General features: G+C 64.2%; 1 protein-coding gene across 4 annotated transcripts; it reads right to left on the minus strand.

Annotated features, from left to right (window-relative positions):
• Positions 1-942: 942 nt before the first annotated feature.
• On the minus strand, positions 943-16,647 carry ARVCF (ARVCF delta catenin family member). Of its 4 annotated transcripts, XM_082667261.1 has the most exons (17): positions 16,533-16,647; positions 11,518-11,676; positions 10,889-11,409; positions 9,448-9,947; positions 8,710-8,893; positions 7,803-7,920; positions 7,284-7,455; positions 5,683-5,754; positions 4,297-4,424; positions 3,941-4,091; positions 3,646-3,844; positions 3,419-3,530; positions 3,228-3,318; positions 2,959-3,012; positions 2,515-2,600; positions 1,924-2,043; positions 943-1,560 (listed from the first exon to the last, which is right to left on the minus strand). In XM_082667261.1, exons 1-16 carry the CDS (start codon positions 16,551-16,553, stop codon positions 1,936-1,938), a joined length of 2,676 nt encoding a protein of 891 aa, XP_082523387.1. In that variant the 5' UTR covers positions 16,554-16,647; the 3' UTR covers positions 943-1,560; positions 1,924-1,935. The 4 variants fall into 4 exon arrangements, with proteins under 4 accessions (XP_082523387.1, XP_082523388.1, XP_082523389.1 ...); XM_082667262.1 differs by lacking the exon at positions 2,959-3,012; XM_082667263.1 differs by lacking the exon at positions 1,924-2,043.
• Between the last annotated feature and the right edge of the window lie 4,381 nt (positions 16,648-21,028).

Raw genomic sequence — 21,028 nt, forward strand, 5'->3', positions numbered from 1 at the left:
GAACTGAGTGCTTCTTTTCAGCCACTGTGATGCTGCTGCTTTCCCCTGGCGTCCTCCAGCTTTGCACCAAACACAAGCTGCTCCCCTTGGCCAGATGCTAACACTGCAGACTGGCCGCAGCAGTGCCGGAGGTCGGCCTTGCTCAGTACTGCTCCCGTGGCCAGGCCGAGGGCACCTGTTACAGCCCCATGGGGATGTCTGCAGGCTGGGGTGACCCCCACCTGGGAAACCGGAACAAGGCAGTCAGCCAGCCTGCAGGTCCATCTCTGACCAAGCAGGTGCTGGGGAAGGTGGACACGGCCCTACAGCAGTGCCAGATGTGGTCTGTCCAGTGCCCAGCCTTTTGGGGCCCGTGTGTGGCTCTGAGGGGAAGCACCGTCCCCAGTCCTACTCGGCCTTGTTTGGGGAAGAGAGTAGACTCAGACCAGCTGCAGCACTTCTGCATGTGCCCAGCTGGCAAGGGATGAAGCAGAGTTGGTTTGCATCCACCTAAATCCACAGGTGCCCCCAGCTCTGACCTGGTGCTCCAGCCCCAAGGCCCCCAAGTGGTTGAACCTCTGGCCACCTCGGAGGCTCCCTTGGGCCCCAGCAGAGGGTGGGGTCCTAGACCCCAGGATCACCCCTCCTGGTTGAGGCCCACCTGTGCCCAAGACCAGCCACTGGCCAGGACTCCACCCCAGGCCTCAGGACCCAGCTAACCACCCAGGACCAAGCCCACTCCTCTTTGTGTGTAGAAAGGGGACGCATGTGGGAAAACAACCCTGGGGACTTGGAGCTGAAACCCTGCTGGACACAGCAGACACACACCGAGGGCCACCTCCGACACCCAGCAAACGATGGGAGCAGCTCACGGAGAGAGCTGAGCCTCGGAAGACAGGAGGTTCCTTTGTTGTTTTTTTTAATATTTAATTTTTCTTACAAAAATTTAGATGTTTACCCATAGTCTTATTTTGGTTTTGTTTTTAATTGTTTTCATTAGTGTTTTTCTTGTTTTTAAGTCACAAACAGCAGGCACTGAACAGCAGTCCCCCACTGCTGCTGCCAAAGGTCAGTCCCAGAGGCGCTACTCAGGGGCCAGAGCCGAGCAGGGAAGGCGCTCCAGGCATCCGGGGGTGGGCGGGGCCCTCCAAAGCCTCTCTGTGGGTCGCCCCCCCACTCAGGGCCCAGGGAAGCCCCTCCACCCTTGGGTTCAGACTCCCTTCACTGAGCCCCCTCCCTGCCTGGCTGCGGGGCCCCAGGGGCCCACCCCCACCCAGCTCCTCAGGGGCCCCGCCAGCCCCAAAGCAAAGCCAGGTGCCCGGCCCTGGGCCCCACCGGGCCCCCACTGGCACACAGCACCATATCAGTAAACTAACTCGCCTGGGAGTTAGAAGCGGGGAGCGAGGGCAGGAGGGCAGGCGTGTCCAGAACCCACAGCTCCAGGGAAAGAGGAGCTGCCTACCCCCGCCACCAGGGGCTCCCAGCTCCACGGCGGGGTCTGCGCAGGCCGCCTAGAGGTCCTTTCCCCGAGGTCCCTTCTTCCGAGATCCGACCCTAAGAGCAAACGGCTGGGCCCAGGCCCTGAGGAGGAAGAGGGGAAGGCTGAGCAGGCCTGGTAGCAGGGCGATGGACGCGTGGGTGAAGGCGGCAGCCTCGGGTGGTCCTCGGGGGGCCCTGTGCTGGGGGCATTGGAAGGTGTGGACCACCCCTGTTCTCACCCCGTGACCTCCAGGCCCTGATGGCACAGGGCCTGAGCCAGGCTGCAGGCCAGGGGGCCCCTCCCTCAGCCCCCAGCCTGGGCATCCCTCCGCTGGGCCTTCAGGCCTGCTGAGCTCGAGGTGGCCCTGCGGGGAGCGTGCGGAGAGTGGAGCAGGCAGGCAGGCAGACGGGATGGAGAGAAGCCCTCACCCAGAGGACGAACACCAGATGAGAACAAGAACGTACCAGGCATGCAAGCTAGACCCAGGAGTCAACAGGCTGAGGCTTAGCGTCCCCCACGGCGTCCACCAGCCTGACTGCGGGTCTGCTGGGCCCGGGAGGAGGAACCTTCCTGCTGGGGTCGGGCTGCAGGGCGGTGGGCAGGAGGGCGTTAGAGGCAGAACAGAGCAGGTTAGTCCGAGCTGGCGAGTTGGGGCTGGGCTGGTCAGCAGGGCAGGGTGAGAGCCGGGGTGCACGCGAGGAGAGGCCTGAGGGCCGGGGGAGCTGAACCAGCGGGGCTCGGAGAGGCAGGGTTGGCACAGAGCAGATGGCAGGGGCTGCCCTGGAGGCAAGACCATGCAAAGGAGGGTGCAGATGCACCCTCTGTCCCGGGCCCCCTCCCTCCCAGTGGGTGCGAGTTTTTAACCACCTGCACCCACAGGCTGGCTCTGACGTGAGGTTCCCGAGGCAGAAGGGCCACACCCCGAACGGGTCTCCTAGCCCAACTGCCCTGCAGGTGAGCCCCACCCCAGGCCCCAGACCAAACCTTGCCTGGGCCCCTCTCCAGGTGACCCCCGGACACACCACCTCCCTGGACACCTGCCCACAGCCACTCACTTTCAACGATTCCTTCTCAGAGGCCTCCCCTGCAGGCTCACTGCCTCGAGCCCTGCACTCCCTCCGGTCAACGGCAGAGTATCCATCTGTGGGATGGAGGCAGGAGAGGACTCTGAGGCAGGCACCAGGCGTGGATCTCCCTCTCAGCCCAGGATGCATCTGGAGAGGGCCCCCACCTAGCCCGCTCTGAGCCAGGCCTTCTCACGGCCCCTCCCGTGCGGTGGGCCTTGCAGCCTCTCCCCTGTTCCCCACCAGCAACTCAGAACCCTCCAGCTGCCCCCTCAGCTGCCAGACAGGACACCCTGGCTGGGCAGTGACCCCTCCCTGGCTGCCCCACCCCTCACCCCTGAGCACCCCTAAACCAAATCTTTTTTCCAACCACACCTCCTCGGAAGATCCTCCCCACACAGACTATAAGCAGCCTGTACCTGCACCTGCCCTCACCTGGGCCAAGTGCCTCCATGGGGATCACGTCCCGGCTGCCTGGCTTCTCACCGTCTGCAAGGTACGAGCGGGTGGCTGGCTGGTTGCAGCGGTGGCAGGGGACCAGGGCTGGCCTCAGCCTGGTGCCAAGGTGAACACCACGGGTGGAGAGGATTGGGGAGGGGAAGGGAGGGGGCCATCTTCCTGGAGGAAGGTCGGCCTCCCTCTACCCCTCAGCAGGGTGGAAGGACACTCCTGAACCTCAGGATGGACCCCTACCTCATACTCACCCAGGCTCTTGTCCACCAGCGGCAGTGTGCTATCGTCCAAGCCTCCGGGACTCGGTGGTGCCTTGGGGCCCTTGGCATTAGCAGAACCCGACTAGGGGGAGGAGGGCACATAACAGACGGGGTGGGTCGGGGTGCTCCCACGGGGTACCCAGCCTGGGCGAAGTGAGAGAGAAGGGCCGGGTGGGCCGAACCTGGAAGCGCGCCTTGGTCCAGCCGTCCCTCTGCAGAGCACCACGCAGCTCCTTGTAACTCCACACCGTCTGCAGCACGTGGGATGCGGCCTTCGCCTCGCGCACCGATTGGCTGCGGTCCGGGCTGGGGTCAGTGTCTGGCCAAGACAGCCCTGCTCTGGCCCCACCTAGGCCCCGCCCCGCCCACCTGGGGGCACCTCCTGCCCACCTAAGCCCCACCCACCCACCTGGAGGCGCCAAGTGCCACCAGCGCAGGCACGCCGCGGGCCTGCAGCAGCGAGCGCGCGTTGTCCAGGCTGTCAGACACGATCTCGTGGATGGTGTTGAGCACGGCCACCACTGTGTCCTCCTCCAGACAGGCCCCGGGCCGCGCAGGTGCCTGCGCGCTGCGCACATTTCGCACGAGCTCGGCCATGGCGTAGCTCCCTGCAGGCAGGGGCTGTAAGGACACTCCGGTGCCGGCAGGAGGGGGGCCGCGAGGAGCGGGTGGCCCGGGCCCCAGACCCCCGTCCCCGCCCTCACCGATGAGGTCCTTGTTGCGCCGGTCCAGCGAGAGGTTGCGCAGGGCGATGGCGACGGCGCGCACCACCTTGTCGGTCTCCGACTGCAGCAGCTCCACCAGCACCGGCAGCCCGCGCTCCTTGCGCACTGTGGCGCGGATGTACGTGGCCCACTGCGGCGGGGGTGCGAGGTGTGCTCAGTGCTGGCCGCGCCGCACACACCAGACGCTCGCCTACCTGAGCCCTGACCGCTCCTCCAGCTGGACTGTTCTTCTCCCCCGCCTGACAAAGCCCTCCCCCAGCAGCTCCCCCAGCATCTCCACCGGGAATGCTCCTGGGATTCCCTCGGCCTCCTCCCTGCCAGGCTTGGCCTCTCACCACCCAGTTGCCGGCACTGAGGTTCTGCAGGGCACCGGCTGCGGCCTCCAGAGTGTTGAAGTTCCGACTCTCCGTCAGGAGGGACAGGTAGAGACGCACTACCTCGGGCTGGTACAGCAGCTCGAAGCCTGCGCACGGAGCACCCGCAGCCCACAGTCACCCAGGCCGCCCCATCACCCCCTACCCCCTCCTCAGCCCTCCCAGGGAAGGGCGAGCTGTGGCCCAGGATGGCTGTGGCATCATCAGGAATGTTTAGCAGCAACATGTTCACCCCTTAGCCACCGAAGAGTAAAAAGCCTTCCCACTTCACAAGGCAATCAACCCAAGCTCTGAGGTAGCAGTGGGTTTAGGCGAGGTCATTCTTCCTTGACTCCACTGCCAAAGAAATGGGACCTGCCTGATGCTGGAGCTTCCGGAAGGCCTGGGGTGGGGAGGGAGGCAGTAACCACAGCTGCTCCCCTAGCAACAGGACTCAGACTCCCTAGAAACAGCCCCCCCCACCCGTATATAAGGCCCACCCTCCCTGTCAGAGCCACTCAACCACTCCTCGTTCCTCATCAATTGAGGCTCCAGCCTGGCAGCAGAGCCACCCCACAGTGCTCCAGAGAGGAGGGCGGAGCAGCCTTCCAAGTCTGCCCCCACATTTAGGCTTCTGTGTCCCTGGACATTTCCTCCCCTCCCCCGCACGCCCCACGTGTCATCACCCCTTCTCCAGTTCTCATGTCCCATACTCCCTCCACTCCAGCCTCCTGTCCCCCAAATGCTCCAAGCACTTGCCCCTGCAGGGCATTTGCATGGGCTGGTCCCTCTGCCTGTGATGCTTCCCCCCAGACCTCCACGGCTGCGTTGCTGCACCCTGCTCTTGGGCATCTGGGCTTGCAGGGCAGACCTCTCTCGCCCAGGCTGGATTCCCAGTGCACAGAGAAGTGCCACACAGAGTGGGGCTCCGATGGACACAGGGAGCGAGAAGCTTGAACCGCTCCCCCACATGACCTGGGTGATCTTGCCCAGCCTCCCAACTGGATCTGACTGCACCTCGGGGCTCCAAAATCCCTAGGAGTGAACCCGGGCTCCTCGGCTGGCACAGGAGGCCCTGCCCAGCTAGGCCTCACTCCAATCCCTGCCAGCCTCTCATGTGCTATGTGACCTGGCAAGTGCCTGGCTCCTCCCTGCCTCTGCGCCCACACCCTGCCTGAAATGACCTGTGGCACAGACCCTGATTCTGAGCCCTGAGCAGGTGCCCAGGGACTGCACAGTCCTCCGAGGAACCCCACACCTGTAGGCCTCAGTTTCCCCACGAGATCCCCAAGGCCCTTCAGCCGTTTGGTGGTACAAAGCTTAACTCCTGGACAGGCCTCGGCCTGGATTCCACCTCCCACTGCTCACCTTTGGCAGCCTCAGTCCGCTTGGGTAGGTCCAGAGTGTCAAAGTTCCGGTCCATCTCACCATCCCTCTTCCCTGGAACAGAAGGGCAGTGGGAGGTGAGGTGGACCCTGCAGGGTGCAAGTATGTGTCAGGAGGGGTGAGGACAGCACCCCCACATCCAAGACTGGGCACTAAGAGGCCTGGGAACAGAGCACTGCTCTGAGTCAGGCAGGCAGCTCTGCCCAAAGGGCAGTGGTGGCAGTTAGGCCTAGGGAGGTCCGAGCCCTGCCTGAGCTGCCAGGACTCATCCTCCATCGGGTGCTGGGAGCTGCACTGCAGATCCTCCCGATGGGCTCCTTGGGCCCACCATGTGTGTGAACTGAGGGGCCCAGGAGCCCAGGCTGGGGCAGGGAGGTGCAGACAGGGAAGCCAAGGGCTGGCAGGGACAGGACTTGCCTGGCTGCACAGTGAGGCGGGGCTGGAGCCAAGAATCCCACTCATGGGGAAACTGGCCCCTGTCTGGGGCCAGGACCCAGCCCTGGGCTCTGCTGGCCAGGAGACCCCCCCACTCGCAGGCCCCTGCAGCAGCCCCACCTAACACCCATCAGCCTCGGCCTGCACACCTCCGTGAGAGCCAGCTCACCACCTCCCGGCTGCCCTCCCGCTCAGATGAGGAACCTTCCCCTTCCTGGAAGGCAGAGCTGAGTTCAGACAATCAGGGGCCTGCCCTACCCAGCCTCCTGGGGCATTTGCATGGTCCCTCCATCTGAGCCACACCTGGCCCATCCCATCAGAGGGGCAGACCCTGCTCCCCAGTGCCCCTGGGAATGGACATGGCCAGGCCCTATCCACCCTTGGCTCTGAGGTTACAGAGGGACAGCCCCTTGGCCTCCCAACCAGCCCCAGGCTGACATTCCTGCAGTTGTCATGTCCACACAGTTGCCATGGAGATGGCTGCCTAGAGAAGGATCTGGGATCGGGACTTCCCAAGGATGAAAGGTCCTGCAGTTGTCATGGAGATGGCTGCCTGAGCAATGGGGGCGGGGAGGGGTCCCTGGTGCCCACTGCACCCGCCAGGCCTGCACAGCAGGACAAACAGGGACTTACCTTCATGGAACCACTCTTCTGGGCGGCCGGAGGAAGCACAGGAGAGAGGAGAGGAGGCTGAGCGGGCAGCACCCCCATTCCCTCCCAAGAAATGTAGGGCAGAGGGACGGGGACTCTCACCCCGATTACTTTTGGGGGCTGAGTGCCCACAAGTGGGACGGGGATCAGAAAAGGCCAACACAGTGGGGCAGGTGAAGGCAGTGTACAGACCCCTGGCAGCTGCACCCGAGGTAGGGACGGCGTGAGGCAGGTGGGGTGCTGCCCCCTGGGCTCCCCAGGGTCCTCGGGTGTCCTGCCAATGCCAGGAGGCGGCGCTGTCCTTGGCACTTCCAAACTTGGGCCCCCAAGCCCTTCCTGGAGCTGAGGGCCTGGGTCCGGGCACCAGGGGGGACCACTGCACAGGTGGTCCTGGGCACCCTCCTTGGCTCCCTGAATGTGTCCCCGGTGGGTGTGGAGGGCCTTCGGCTTGGCAGGGTCGGGGGTCCTAGAGCAGTACCCCAGTCCCACCCACACACCTTTGGCCTTCTTGCCACCAAAGCAGCCGGCGTCCTCCCTCCTCCGGCGCTGGGCACCCATGGCACTGCCCGGGGGCCTGGGCTCGGCCTCCTGGTACCTGTCAGCCCCCGGCACCTCCTTGTGCACGTGGTAGGAGAGGTTCCGCACGATGCACACGCAGTTCTCCACTGACTGCAGGGAGAGGGGGCTAGGGTACCGCTGGGGGGCACGGGACACTGACCGCTCCCCCAGGGAAGGTGCCACAGCTCGTGAGTGCAGAAGGGACCGGGTGTAGGATGGGGAGGCCTGGGTTAGGGGCCCACTCGGGCGAAACCCAGGGAGGGGCTGAGGAAGGAGCGGGGAGCACCTACCACACGCGGGACCTGGTCCAGGGCTTCAGGGCACACCTGCTGCCCTGCACCACACACCCGTCCCCTGTGCCGCCTGGATAGTCCAGGGCTCCTGCTCCGTTCCCCGACCCTTCATGGGAGGCTGCGATACTGACCCTGCTTGGGGCCTGCCAGGGCCTCCCTGCCTACCTTGTTGTCCGTGTCCTTCCTGCCCACGGCCGACTGCAGGGCGTGCAGGAGTGCGTCCACCAGCCCCTCACACTCACGGAGTCGCCGCCGGGCCTCTGCACCATCTGAGCTCACATTCCTGTGTGGCCAAGAGCAAGCCCTGTGACCCCAGCTCCAGCTCCGGGGTCTCATCTTATCTGCAGAACGTGCTCTGTGCCATGCCGTTAGGGCTGCTAGCAGATGACAAGAGGCTAGCAGTGAAGGTGAAGCAGCAATGGCCTGACTGCTGAGACCCCAGGAGGGGGCCCTGGCCTGGCATCTGTGTGGGGTGGGGGGTCCCCTGACTCTCAGCTGAACTGCAAAGGGACAGAAGTGGATCCAGATGCCTGAATCTGTGCAGTTCAGGGCTCCACCCTGTGCTAAGGACCCCAGAGGGCCATGGGGGCATATCCTAATGGACAGGCAGGACCGAGGGGACGCAGGACTGCCTGTGGGGTCTCTGCAGGGCCTCCAAGGGTGGTGGGGGGAGGGCAGGGGTCACAAGGAGGTGGGATGAGGCCTCTGAGGCAGACTGGAGAGGAGGATCCTAGCTCCCCTTCCCTGGGTGTCACAGGGATGGGTCGAAGCTGGGCAGGGATGGAGCAGGGGTACATGGGAGGGTGGCAGACATCCAGAGGCTGCCTGTGGGGGTGAGTACAGCCCCATCAGGCACATTCTCGGGACTCGGGCAGAAACTGTGACCTGGCTCTGATGCCGAGGCCTGGGTGGCTAGCTGTCTTCCATGTTATCTGGGACACAGGGACGTGGCTATTCCTAGGACAGCTGTCCCCAGGTGTGCATGCAGGCTCCGGTGCCTGGCTCCTGCCTCCTTGGGTGGGAACAGCCCTGGGAGGCTTCGAGGGGCACCTGAGCAAGGCCCCATGCACACCTCAAGCAGCCTGATGTGTTCTTGAAGACAGTCGTCCACTCAGCATCCCGTGGCTTGGAGTCTTCGTTGGGCTCTGGCTCCCAGCCCGAGTGTGGCACAATGACCTCATGGGTCAGCGTCTGCAGGCCGTGGTCAATGATGACCATCTTCAGGGGTTCGTAGGACGACAGGTTCCAGAGTGTGCCTGCAGGGTGCCATCGACCCGCCAGTGCTGACCACAGGCACTGTCCCCACAGGACCAGCTCAGGACCCACCCCGCCCTCTTCGGGCCCCAGCTCACGCCGGAAGACAGGAGTGACAAAAGCCACAAGAGGCCCTGGGTGCTGCTCTGGTGTGGGTGAGATGCACACGCCACACCGAGAGGGGGCTCCCCGGGGCAGGGAAGGAGCCCCCTAGAGGCCAGGACACATAGGAGGGGCTGGCAGGGAGCCTGGAGCTGGCATGTGCCTTCTTTTCCCCACCCCTTCCCAGCCACCCAGGCAGGTGGGACTATGCTCCTGGGGCCACGCCAAGAGGGGATCATCACATGACCCTGACCAGCCATGGTCCCCACCACTGCCCTGCTGGGGGGGCCAGAGAGGCAGGACCCAGAGTAGTCATGGTGGGGACATGGGAGCTGGCGGGGAGGGGGCCAGTGCCAGCCCCACCTGTGGCGGCCAAGTCCAGCGGTAGAGACCTGACACAGTGCCTAAGCCTGACTCCCGACTGAACCGCGATGCAGGCGGCCGGGCGCCTCACCTGTGACGAGCTCGCGGACCTCGCTGTCCCGGGCAGCCCGCAGCAGGCGCACCAGGGCAGGCACTCCACCGCAGTCCCGGATGGCGGCCTTGTTGTCAGCATCCCTGCCATACGAGAGGTTCCGCAGTGCCCCACAGGCCCGGCGCCGCACCTCCGCCCGCGGGTGGTCCAGCAGGGCCACAAGCAGCGGCAGCCCCCGCAGCTGCCGCACGCGGCGCTTGACACCCTCATTCTCAAAGCACAGGTGCTGCAGGTAGGCGGCCGCGTTGGCCTTCACGGGGTCCACGGGGTGCCGCAGCATGGCCAGCACCTCGGGCAGCTCGGGGTCCCGCCAGCGCGGCTCCTTGCGGGCACTGTCCACCGAGGGTGAGCGCCGCACTGCCCGGTCCAGGCTGCCCAGGCTGCCATGTTCTGGCTGGGCCAGGGGCGCCGTCGTGGCTGGGAAGGGGGGCCGCTCCTCCATCAGCTCACCGCCATCGTCCGCCACGTCCTCGTAGGCCCTGTGCAGGTGAGCACGGTGCATGACCGTCTTCTCGCGGCTGCTGGCTGGCCTTGCCCCCAAGCGGCCCCATCACACATTCTCCGGGGGACCGTGAACCCATGGGGCAGGGCTGAGCCTAGAGCATCGTCGGTGCTGAGGGTCATACCCGACCCAGCAAGAACTAACTCACAGCCAGTGACAGAGCCAAACCCCAGCCAATGTCATCAGAACTTGTATCCCTCCCAGATGGGAGCTCACTCACTCCCATCACCAGGCAGTTTCCCTGACTCCCAGCTAAATGTGTGTCTACGAAACATCTGTCTGTGACTGGGGTCCCACCTCCCCATGAGGCCATGTCTGGCTAGTGCACCCCTTGCACATAGCCAGCCTGGTAGGACCATCTGAGGGGCCTCAGGCCACCAGTTCTCCAGGGCACAAGATGTCAAACCCACTTCCTAGGTGAGGGATTGGGGCTGGGGGTGGGCGAGTGTCTCGCCTGTGGCCACAAAGCGTAATCCAGACCCAGGCAGTGGTCATGTTCCCACCTGACAGACAGAGAAGCTGAGGGCAGGGGAGACAGAACCAAAGGCTGCAGAGGGAAGGGAAGGACCGAGGGCCTGGGTTCTGGGTGCTCCTGTGATGGGGAAGGGGCTGGGGCCCAAGCTCAGAAAAATGCCCTGGGTCCCTTGGGCTTGTGTCTTCCAGGCCATCTGGCTGGAGCAGGGGCAGCAGGCATGGGCGCGTCACCAGATTCTCTTGCTCCAGACCCACAGGGAGGGTGCCCAGTGCAATCCCACAGCCCAGAGCCCGCCCTTGCCGCTGTCCCTGAGAAGAGCCAAGGCCAATTCAAACTAACGTGTGCGTTATTAACACAGCACCGCAGCGAGACTACCCGTGTGGTACTCTGCAAGGAGTGGAAGGCAGGCTTCCCGGAGGCAGTGACAGCGCATGGGGGCTCACCTGGTGCGCAGGCCCCGCCCACAGTCTGGCCTCCTCCGTGCGGCTGTGCCACAGTCAGCCTCCAGCTCCGGGCCCCCCTCGTCCTCAGCAGCCAGGCTGCGAGTGTCGTCCTCCAAGCCATACGGCTCTGCCTGGAACCGCTCGGGCTGGGAGCGGCCGGCTGGTGGCCCAGGCTCAGGGCCGGCGGGGAAGGCCTCCCGGCGGCTGGGCAGCGTGAAGCAGCCATCACCAGGGCCTGGGCCCAGGGGACCTCCGCGCGGAGGCCGCACACCCAGCCCGCGGGACAGGCTGCCATAGCTGGGGACGTCGCGGGGCTCATCAGGAAAGCCGCCTCCGCTGCCAAGGCAGGTGCGGGAGAGAGTGGCTGCCGGGCCACCCCCGCGCAGCAGGAAGTGTCGGTCCAGGGGGCCATCGGTGAAGGGGCCCAGTGGGTGGCCACCGTCCAGCAGGGGGAGGCCATCAGGGCCCACGGGCACCTGGCGCACTGTTCGAGTGGTCACCGTCTTGACTGTCTTGGTGACCTGGTGGGTGAGGGGGCAGCCTGTGGGCTGGCAGCCTGAAAGGCCAGGGTGGCCTCAGCCCTCCACCTGAATAATGGGTGGCCTGCAGGAGGCCAGGGCGAGGTGTACCTTGGTCTCAGTGCGACGAGTGGTGCCATCTTCCGATGTGACGATGGACACATGGGAGGTGGGGGTGCCAGGGTCCTCCTCCACCGTCACTGTCTCCTCCAGCACCTCAGGCGCCTCCGGCATCATGGCCAAAGAGGCCTGGCTGCCTGGGCTCTGCTCCTGGGCAAGGGGGCAGGTGTTGGTGGGAGGACCCCGTGCTCAGCAGCCCTGGGGCAAGGAAGCTCGTGCTGGCCTGGACGCCAGGAGGGCCTTCTTCCCCTGCCCCAGGGCCTGTCTCAGCCCCAGCTGGTGAGGACAGCAGCACATTCTTGCCTCTGAAAGCCGAGGGGCTGGTCCCCACCCCAGGTCCTCCTCGGGCTGATCTAGTGGATAAGGCCCTGGGCCCAGCGGCGCAGTCTTGGGCAGCCCTGTCTGAGATGTAAGCCCAGCTGCCACAGCTCCTGGAGGCCCAAACACCCACAGGACGCTCTCCTGACGTCACTCATCACCCCTGCCTGTGCCCTCCCTAAAGGATGGCTCTTTCCTGTGCCTCCTCCCTGCCCACCCCAGAAACCTTGGGTGCAGGGGGTGGCAATTTCAGCATTGTTCACCGACTCCCTGTGGCCACACCGAGGCTCCCACCATCCCCAAGGCCAGCTAGACACCCTCGCAGGACAGAAATACCCAACTCCCAGAATGCCCTGCGCACTCAGAACACCAAAATACCCTTGCCCCTTCCGGCCCAGATACTCTTGGGGTGCTGAGTGGGCAGGGCCTGGCCCTACCTCACTCGGGCCAGTGGCTGGTACCCCTCACTGAGGCCCTGGGTGTCATATCAGAGAGCCCAGAGAGGGTGGATTCAGGCCAATGTGGGCCCAGCTGATCCTTGATGGGAACCCTGGTGTCCCCTCCCCCACACACCCCCGGGTCTCCCCAGCCTTGGCCCTCAGCTCTCAGCCCCCCTTGCCAACATCCCCACAGGCAAGATGGTGCTGGAGAGAGGCTCTTCTAAAGCCCACAGGCCTACTGGCCAGATTCACCAGTGGGGAAACTGAGGCTCAGAGAGGCCAGGCCAGCCCACAGCACAGCTGGGCTGGACCCCTGCTACGCTGAGTGGCATGGGGACCCCAGGCCTCTGACCACCTGGGTCCCCCCCCACCATGCCAACATCCCAGGATCAGCGTCTGGCCAGGACGGGTAGGAGCTGAAACCCAAGCTGCAGTGGGCGGGCGCGGGGGAGCACATTCCCGGGCAGCCAGGGCCGGGTCAGCAGGAGGACAGGTCCTGCTCCAGGGCCCAGGCCCGTGCCTTGTGGGATGGGTCCCCGCCTGGGCCCCAGGCCCCTGAAGCCTGCACAGACAGGGAGCTGAGGCCCAGGAAAGGCCAGCAGCTCAACCTGCATCTGCCTGGCACCAGAGCCCTGCTCTGCTCCCGTCCCCGGGCCCAGGAGCATGCAAGGCAAAGTGCCCAGGGCTGCCCTCGGGGCCTACCTCCCGAGGGCCTCGGGTGTGAAGTCTCCCCAGGTTGGGGTCCTGTCCTAAAGGAATGCATGTCCCCCCAAATACACACAGTGCTAAGGTTCTGGGCCCCTGCAGCCTCTTCAGGGGTCCCAGAAGCCTGCACCAACCTGCTGGGAGCATCCCTCAGGCTCTGGTGACAGAGGAAGAGGTCACAGAATGTGCCCCCTCCCCCAGAAGCAGGGCTTCGGAGGACAATATGTGATTTTATGAAAAAGAGAAACTGAGGCCTGACAGAGGAGAAAGGACTACCCAGAACTGCACAAACTGCTAACGGGGGATTTCAGGCATCCACAGGGAAGGGCTTTCAGTCACATGTCACCCCTCTGGGGCGACAGCCTTGGCTGCCGCCTTCTCAGTCCTAGAATGCAAGTAGTATGCCTGTCGGGGACCTGGCCAGGAAGGAAGGATGCTGTTCCTTGGGAAAGAGAAGTAAACTGAGGCCTGGGGTGGGGACACGCTGGTATGCGGCTGGGCAGGGTGGCCTGGCTCTTCTCTGAGGGCACTGGGGAGCTGGGGCGGTTCTGGAGCATAGGTTCAGGGACAGCATGCCCCTGCTGGGGCCTCGGCCGCCCCATCTGCACTTGGCAACTGTGGGAGCAAAAGTGTGGCTGGCAGTGAGCTCTCTGCTCAGCCGGGGAAGCGGGGGAGAAGCAAGGCCCCATGGCTACAAAGCACAGGGAACAGGGAGTGCAGGGAGCAGGACTGACAGGAGGAGACCAGGTTGTCCAGGACACTGCCAGGAGTACGAACCCCTTAGTAGGTATGCATACATTTGCATACATTTAACCCTCTCCGAGAAGAGCCACTACCCCCTGGCCAGGCTTGGGCTGCTAGAGGGTGGCACAGGGGGTGCACATCTTGGACCTCAGTGCCAGGGGGGCCTGGCTGCTGCTTCTCACTCCAGCCTGCAGACACAATGCAGAATTGGGGGGAAGAGGGGATGGGGGTCCAGGAGAGCCAGTGGCCCAACAAGGCCTGGCAACCCTGCAGCATCAGCCACCAACACCCAGCCCGGGCAGCCCGGCAGCGGGATCCCAAGGCCCCAAGAGCCCTGACTGGCAAATGACCTCAGGGAGCTAAAAATGGTGATGACTTCACCCCGGTGGGCAGGGAGGCGGGAGCGTGAGTCAGCCGGCGATCACAGGGAGGCCTGGCCCCCGTTACACACGCCTGGGCACACACATGCAGAAAGGGACCTGGACACACATGTGCACGAACACCCATCCCAGCTCCCCGGCCCAGGCACGTCAGTTCACAGGCTCTCCCGACAGCACCCAGCACCGACATCCCCTCCTGCCTTCTACCTGCGTGTCCAGACTTCCTCAACCACCTATGCAGCATCTACCATGGGAGTCTCAGAGCCGGCAGGTGGGGGACCCAAGGCCTAGGGTAGAAGGAGCCCAAGGTCGACCCCTGCCTTGGGCCTCTGAAATGTCTTTGGGGTGAGAACATGGGGTCACAGACTGACTGACCAGGACACAGTCAGCTCTCAACAGAGGCTGCTGACCAGGCTGCCTGGATCCTCGTCTGGCCTCAAGGCCCTGCTCTAGGGCCCCATGTCCCATGGCCACCTACCCAGGCTGGCCCACCTCAGGAACCCCCAGCCCTGCAGTCCCAGATTTCCCTCATACCCTAGACATGAACAACACCTGCAGCCTCCCCCACACCCCAAATTCCGCCAAGTCCTGTCAACTGCCTTACCCTCCCTCTGCCCTGGCACCATCCTTGCCTCTCTCGCTGGGATGACTGTCCAGCCTCCCATCAGCTCTCCCCAGGGCCCAAATCTGTCCCATGGTCCTCCCATCCATGGTCCACTTGGTCCAGGGGCCCTGGGTCTGGACCAGCAAGGGGCTGCTGTACACTTCTGGAGTTTCCCATGAGCTCCTGTGAACTTGTGGGAGGGGCCGAGCCCAGGACTCCAAGCAGGGGCGGGAGTGACCAGTATCCCAGAAAGGTGGACCCAACCACTGCTCTCAAGAGGGTCTCCAGAGGTCCAGAGCTGGAGGGCTCTGGCCCTGTCACACACCTGGGCTCAGCTTTCTTGTATGAAGACAAGAAGGACCCGGGGTGTCCAGGCCACAGGACAGGTGGGATAGTGCCAGTCCTGACTTTGTGACCAGATCTAAGGTGTGTGAGGCTCAGAAAACTGAGACATGGGACAAGACACAGAGGGGCCACCCCTGGGCAAAAGCCCACAGCAGCCTCTGGGGGCGCATGTGGGAATGGCGGAAGGAGGGGACAGAGGAAACAAGCCAAGTCACCACTGGTGGGGAGCTGGACTGGGGTCCCAGAAGCACGGATCCACCTGCAATGTCTGCCCTTGAGAGATGAGCACCCATGGTCTGGATCACGAAGAACAAGATGTGGGGTGGTTGTCCCACCCTGTCCACAGCCCCACCAGCACACGCAAGGGATAGATTAAGGTGGGATCCCACCCCTGGCTCCCACAACCCCCTGTCGAGGCTCTCAGAGAGCACGAGACGGCTGCTGCTGGATGAATGAACCGAGGGGTGGAGGAATACCAGCCCCCCATCCAGAGCGGCCATCCTGGATGAAGTCCAGGCCAAGCCAGGCAAGCATCTCCCACCAGGGAGCAAGTCCTTGGCCATTACAGACGTCCTCTCCCTTGGTGCCCACAGTGGCGAACCCAGCCCTGGCTGACCGGGAGCTCCCCGCTCCACAGCAGCAGTCCACCTGCAAGGGCGCAGGCCCAGGATGAATGGCCAAGAGGCCAAGGGGCAGTAGGTGCCCAGCAGACTGGGGGAGCAAGCTTGTGGGCGACGGCAAGGTGGGCCATCACCCACCCTAGCTTTCCCAAGCCCAGCCCACACCCATCAGGCACACAGTGGCCCCACATTCCCTCAACTCCCCTGAACTGGCCTCTCCATCTCTGGGGCAGGCAGGCACCTAGCTGTCCAGGTGAGCAGGTGTGTAGGAGACCTACCTCTTGCTCCTGCCTCAGTTTCCCCGCCTGTTAGGGGACCCCGCCCCTCTGAGCAAGAGTGCAGGCTGCCCGCGAGCCTTCCCCCATGCTGGTGCTGGGAGGAAGCCCCCCTCCGCCTCCGCACGTGGGCAGGGCAGTCTCCCAGCCCTCTCCCCACGTGCGCTGCCGCGGCAAACCCGGCTTGCATTAAAGCTCCGAAGCTCCTGCGCGGCCCCCAGAGCCGGGGCCCTGTGAATTTGGGGTAGGCCTAGTCGCGCCGCCCTCTCCAGATTCGGCCTCCCACCTGCGCAGAGGGTCTGCTCGGGAAGGCCCTGCCCACCACCCCGTCCCAGGCACCTGTCCCGGGCGCTGGCCCGGGTGCGCCCGCTCCCACCCCTCCACCCGCTCCCCGCACCCCCGGTGGCGCGCTCACTTCGCCGCCCCGCCCGGCCCCGGCCCGGGGGCGCAGACAATAGCCACCTCCGGCCGGCGGCTCCACGAACAAAAGCGGGTCCTCCCGGAGGGCCGGCGCCCCGCCCTCCGCCACCGGCCCCCGGGACAGTGCCCCCTCCCGGGACCAAGTTCCCTCCAACCTGTCTGAGTTCGGCCGGCATCGGGCCGGGCGCGGGGGACGCGAGCCGGCGGTGGCGGCGGCTGGACTGGGTTCAGCTGCGGTGCCTCGGCCGCTCAGCTCGGGTTAGGCGGACTCGCTCCCAGCGGGGCCGACCTGGCTAGGCGCGACCAGCGGCCAATCGGGAGGGGCGGGACGGTGAGGCGAGCAGCCAATCGGGAGGGGCCAAGCTGGGGCGGGGTGGATAGCAGCCAATCGGCTGGGGTCTCACCCGGGAGGGGCGGGGCGGCGGGCGGCCAATTGGGCGGGGCTTCGCCCCGCCCCGACCGGCGCGGAGCGGGTCTTGCCTGCAGCCTTGGGCCGGGGTCGCCCTCTGCCCCTGCGGTAAGGTCAGTCAGGGCTTCCCCATCCCCGTACCGCGGAGGTAGCATTTTCCCGCCGAGTCCTCCTTCCCAGGCCTCGGTTTACCCCCAGTAAAAGAGCCCACAGCCCTACCCCTGCAGTTGAGGAAACAGTTCTGGCAATGCAGGGGCCAGTGTGGCTAAGGCATCCTGCAAGACCACCCTCCTGGCACAAGCTGCCCATCCCGGCTGCGACTCAGTTTCCCCTAGCTGTGAAATGGTGGCCTATAAGAGTATTGACGGCGATGTCGCTCAGGTTTCCTAGATCTGGCTCCAGGCTCTTGCCAACCCTCCAGCACCTCCCCAGTAAGCGTCCCCACAGAGCTCAACCCGGGCCTGCACTGACCCACTTTCTCTTGCGTTCTCCCCATCAAGTCACAGAGGTCCAGGGGTCCCCCATCCTCTGAGAGGTGTCAGAGCAGATCAAAGGGAGGGGAGGGAGCACAACTCTTGGGTGACCCTGGGCGAAAGCTTGTGGGGCCCAGCTGGCCTCAGTTCCTCTCCCTTCCATGTCTTTGACCTATTGGGAAGTGGGAGCTAGAGGGGACGGTTAATCAGGGCTTCTCCTACTATGGTGCACTCCCCACCCCCAGCAGCCTGGCTTGGAGGTGCAGCCACCCTGGGGGTCTGGCTTGGCCAAAGGGAAGTGTAGACACAGGGAAGGGTCTGGGCTGGGGCCCTCTCGGGTCATACCCCGCAAACGCAAGCCAACGGCTCTCACACCAAGAACGAGAGGCTTATGCTCTGGGTTGAACAGAGCTGGGCCGGCCCACAAAGGTTCAGCAGGCTGGGCAAGAGAGGGGGCCTTAGCCTTGGCTTTCTGCTTCCCACCTGCTTCTCCCCAGACCCCACTCCTCTTCTAGGACACTCCATGCACATAGGCCATGCAACCAGCATGCTCAAGCACTCTGGGTGTCCACTGCATGTTCCTCTGAGTCTCAGTTTCCCTTGAGTTGTCCTTACCACTGGACCCCTGTAACTTCCATCCATGGAGCTACCTGGGGCAGGAGCAGAAGACTGTACCACTGCCCTGAGAGAACTTGGCCTGAATGCTTACATGTGAGTCATTTCTGTCTTCTCCCAAATTTCACCATCTGTTACTGCCCTAGCCTCATCCCCCTCTTGGCCCAGCCCAAAGTTGGCCAGGTCCCTAAAGGTGTCCCCCGCCTCCACACACACACACACACATTGCTTGAGGGTCAGTCCTGCTCCAGCCAGCCTGCTCCAGGTGTCTGGAGGAGGCGACCCTTTCTGCTAGAGGATGAAGGGCAGGCAGCCAGCACTGTGGAGCAGCACCCCGAGACTCTCGACTCCCCAGCCCCAGCTACCTGCCTTGCCACCAGCCTCCAAGCTGCACAGATCCGGGCTCTGACACTGAGGACCAGGTCCAGGCAGCCATGGCTCACAGGTGGGTCACTAGGCACCTCCTGCTGAGATGGGTCTGGGAAGCAGGTTTGGCATGGAGGCTGCCAGGCCTGGCCCGCTGGATGTGGCTGCCTCCCCATCAGCCCTGCTAGTCCAGCCACAGCCCTGGGAACACACTCTCTCTGATCTCAGCCTGAGAAACCATCTCCTCCCAAGAGAGAAAACCAAGGGCAGGTCTTGGAGGGCCTTGGGTGGGGAGGGGTAGTGGGCGGGGAGGGTGGTGGCCTGATCTTCAGGCTGCAGCCCTCAGGAGGCCAGGGCAGCTCCAGGCTATGGGAATGTCTTCCCACAGGGGCGTTGACCTTCAGCAGCACCCTCTGGGCTGGAGGCCAGAGCCCCTTCTGGCCTGGGAGGGCTGGAAAGAGGGCCTGGAGCCTAAAGAGTGGCCTTGGGGTCATGGGCTGCCACTGTCCCTGTGTGGCCCAGCGGGCTGTTCTGCTCCCCAAATTTGGGGGTGCAGGCCTCACCCTTTGGAGTGCCTGGGGTCCAGGGGGCCACAGGGGTGGCCCTCATACGTAGACCCACCTGGCCTCAGTTCCAGCCTCCCATGAACTGGCTGTGCGGCCACGTCAGCACCAGCTGGCTTGGAAAGACAGCTACCCAGTGTGTGTGGGCCCACTGAAGATGCGCCTTCAGCTCTGACTATGGACCATGTTGGGCCGTGCGTATGGATCACCCACTGGTAGATGAGGACATCAAGGCTTGGGGGCAGTTACTGGCCAGGTCCCCCAGCCTGACACAGACCACTGCTTCTGAGCCCCAAACGCCCAGGCTAGATGAAGCTAGCGCACTGGGCCAGTCTCCACCAAGACCCGTAACCCCCTCCTTTTCTCTCCAGCCACAGAGGTCCAGGCCGCCCCAAGCCGCCAGCACATATGTGCCGGACCCCCACAGCCAGCAGCCCGTCTGGCTCCCTGGAGCTCTGCCCGTGCCCTGCCCTGCATCTCAGTCAATCACAGGAACTGCAACAATCACAGCAAACTCCCTCCTCCCCCACCAGCACCCCAGGAGCCAGGCGCTATTGCCCCATCTGAAGGTTCGGTACTGGGGCACAGCTCGTGTCGGGAGGACCCCACGAGGCCTCCTGACCTCACTGTACATCCCAACTTCAGAGTTCTCAGGGCCTGGCCAAGAGCAGACTGGGCTCTACACCTCCTGGGGCTGAGCAGGGGCAATGGCCAGTCACCTGCTGGGCTGCAGGCAGAGCCTCAGCCCTGCTCAAGCCTCCCCCGGGGCTGACCCACTGACTGATGCCGGCAACGAAGGCAGAGAGACTCCATGGAAGCAAAACCCTCAGTGTCACCAGGCTGACTGCTGAGCCGCCCAGAACAGACCCTGCCCAGCTGTCTGGGCCCTGAGGGCTCACACAAGTGGAAAGTGCTGTTCTGAGGGTTGGGCTGTGTCCTGCCCATTTGTCACATGATGCCCTGCATACCCAAGGGGGTTGGAATCCCACTTTCTTTCCCTCTCCAGAGGCCCCAGGTCGTGCAATAAGCCACTGCATGCTGGCTTGTGGTCCACCTAGGCCCCTTGATTTTTTCCCCACTTGGCCATTTTCACCCTTCCTGAGTCCCTGGGCTGTTACCTGCAGGACAAGCTGTTGCCAGGCCATCGACAAGGGCTGCCCACTGCCCACGCCACTGCTGCCCATGCCAGGCTGCTGGGCACGCTCCAGCTGCAGGGCAACATGGCGCCGTTCCTGCTCCAATGCCCGTGTCAGCCGCTCGAAGCGGGCCTCCTGCTCCTTCACTGAGGCCAGGATGCTGGCAGCCGAGTGCACGTTGCAGTCCTCCATGACCAGGATGCTGGCTGACTGCAGGCAAAGCAGAGCAAGTCAGGGTGGGGCCAGGGCGGGGGACTGGAGAGGCCGTCGTGGGCCCCCTGCCCACCCCACTCACAGATCACATGACTCACTCCCAGACCACATCATCCAGCTCTCTGGAGAGAAGCCACATTGATTAAATTCTAAATTAAAAGCCATTAATCCAAGGCTGGCCGGAAGCAGCCGGCTCCCTCCCTGTGGTGTGTGGGGCTCTGACCCGGGCTCCCTGCTTCCTGCCAGGCCCAGCAGAACCTCGGACCATGGGTGTCCCAGAGCCTGCTGGGGAGGGAAGGGAAGGGGAGGGAAGGGAAGGAAAGAAAGAGCTGGTGTGACCAGCTCTCAGACCTCCCAGGCCCTCTGCTGTCCAAAGCACATGCCAGTTCACCCCACCCTCATGGCACCAGCACAGGCCCATCTCACTGAGGTGGGCGCTGGGTCCCAGAGAGGGTGGGGGACCTGTCCTTAGCCACACAGCTCGCACGGCAGAGCTGGCACACTAGTTGGCAGGGAGTGAGAAGTTGCTCCGCAGCCGCTGGGTGCCTGGCCACCTAGGCAGGTGCGGGGATGACGCGGGCCTGCAGACCAGTGGTCCCACCTCCACTCCCAGCCACGCTGGCTGGGAGCAAGGGCGGTGTCTACCCCATGCATACAGCCTGGCTGAGATTCCGTGTCCAGAAGTGGCCCATGTGCCTGACGCCTGACCCCGAAGGAGGCTGAGGGCAGGGGCCTGGGCGCCTGAGGCCCAGCGTCTGGAGAGAGTCAGGCCTGCCCGGGCCCCAGCCCAGCGCTGCCCCTGTGGGCCCCCGGGGAGCGGGTGGGGGCAGTGGGAGCTTGGCAGCTGCAAAGACGAGCCAGAGCCAGCGCTTTTCC

The sequence above is a fragment of the Grampus griseus genome (assembly GCF_964374135.1).
Source record: "Grampus griseus genome assembly, chromosome: 12".
NCBI classification, from domain to species: domain Eukaryota; kingdom Metazoa; phylum Chordata; class Mammalia; order Artiodactyla; family Delphinidae; genus Grampus; species Grampus griseus.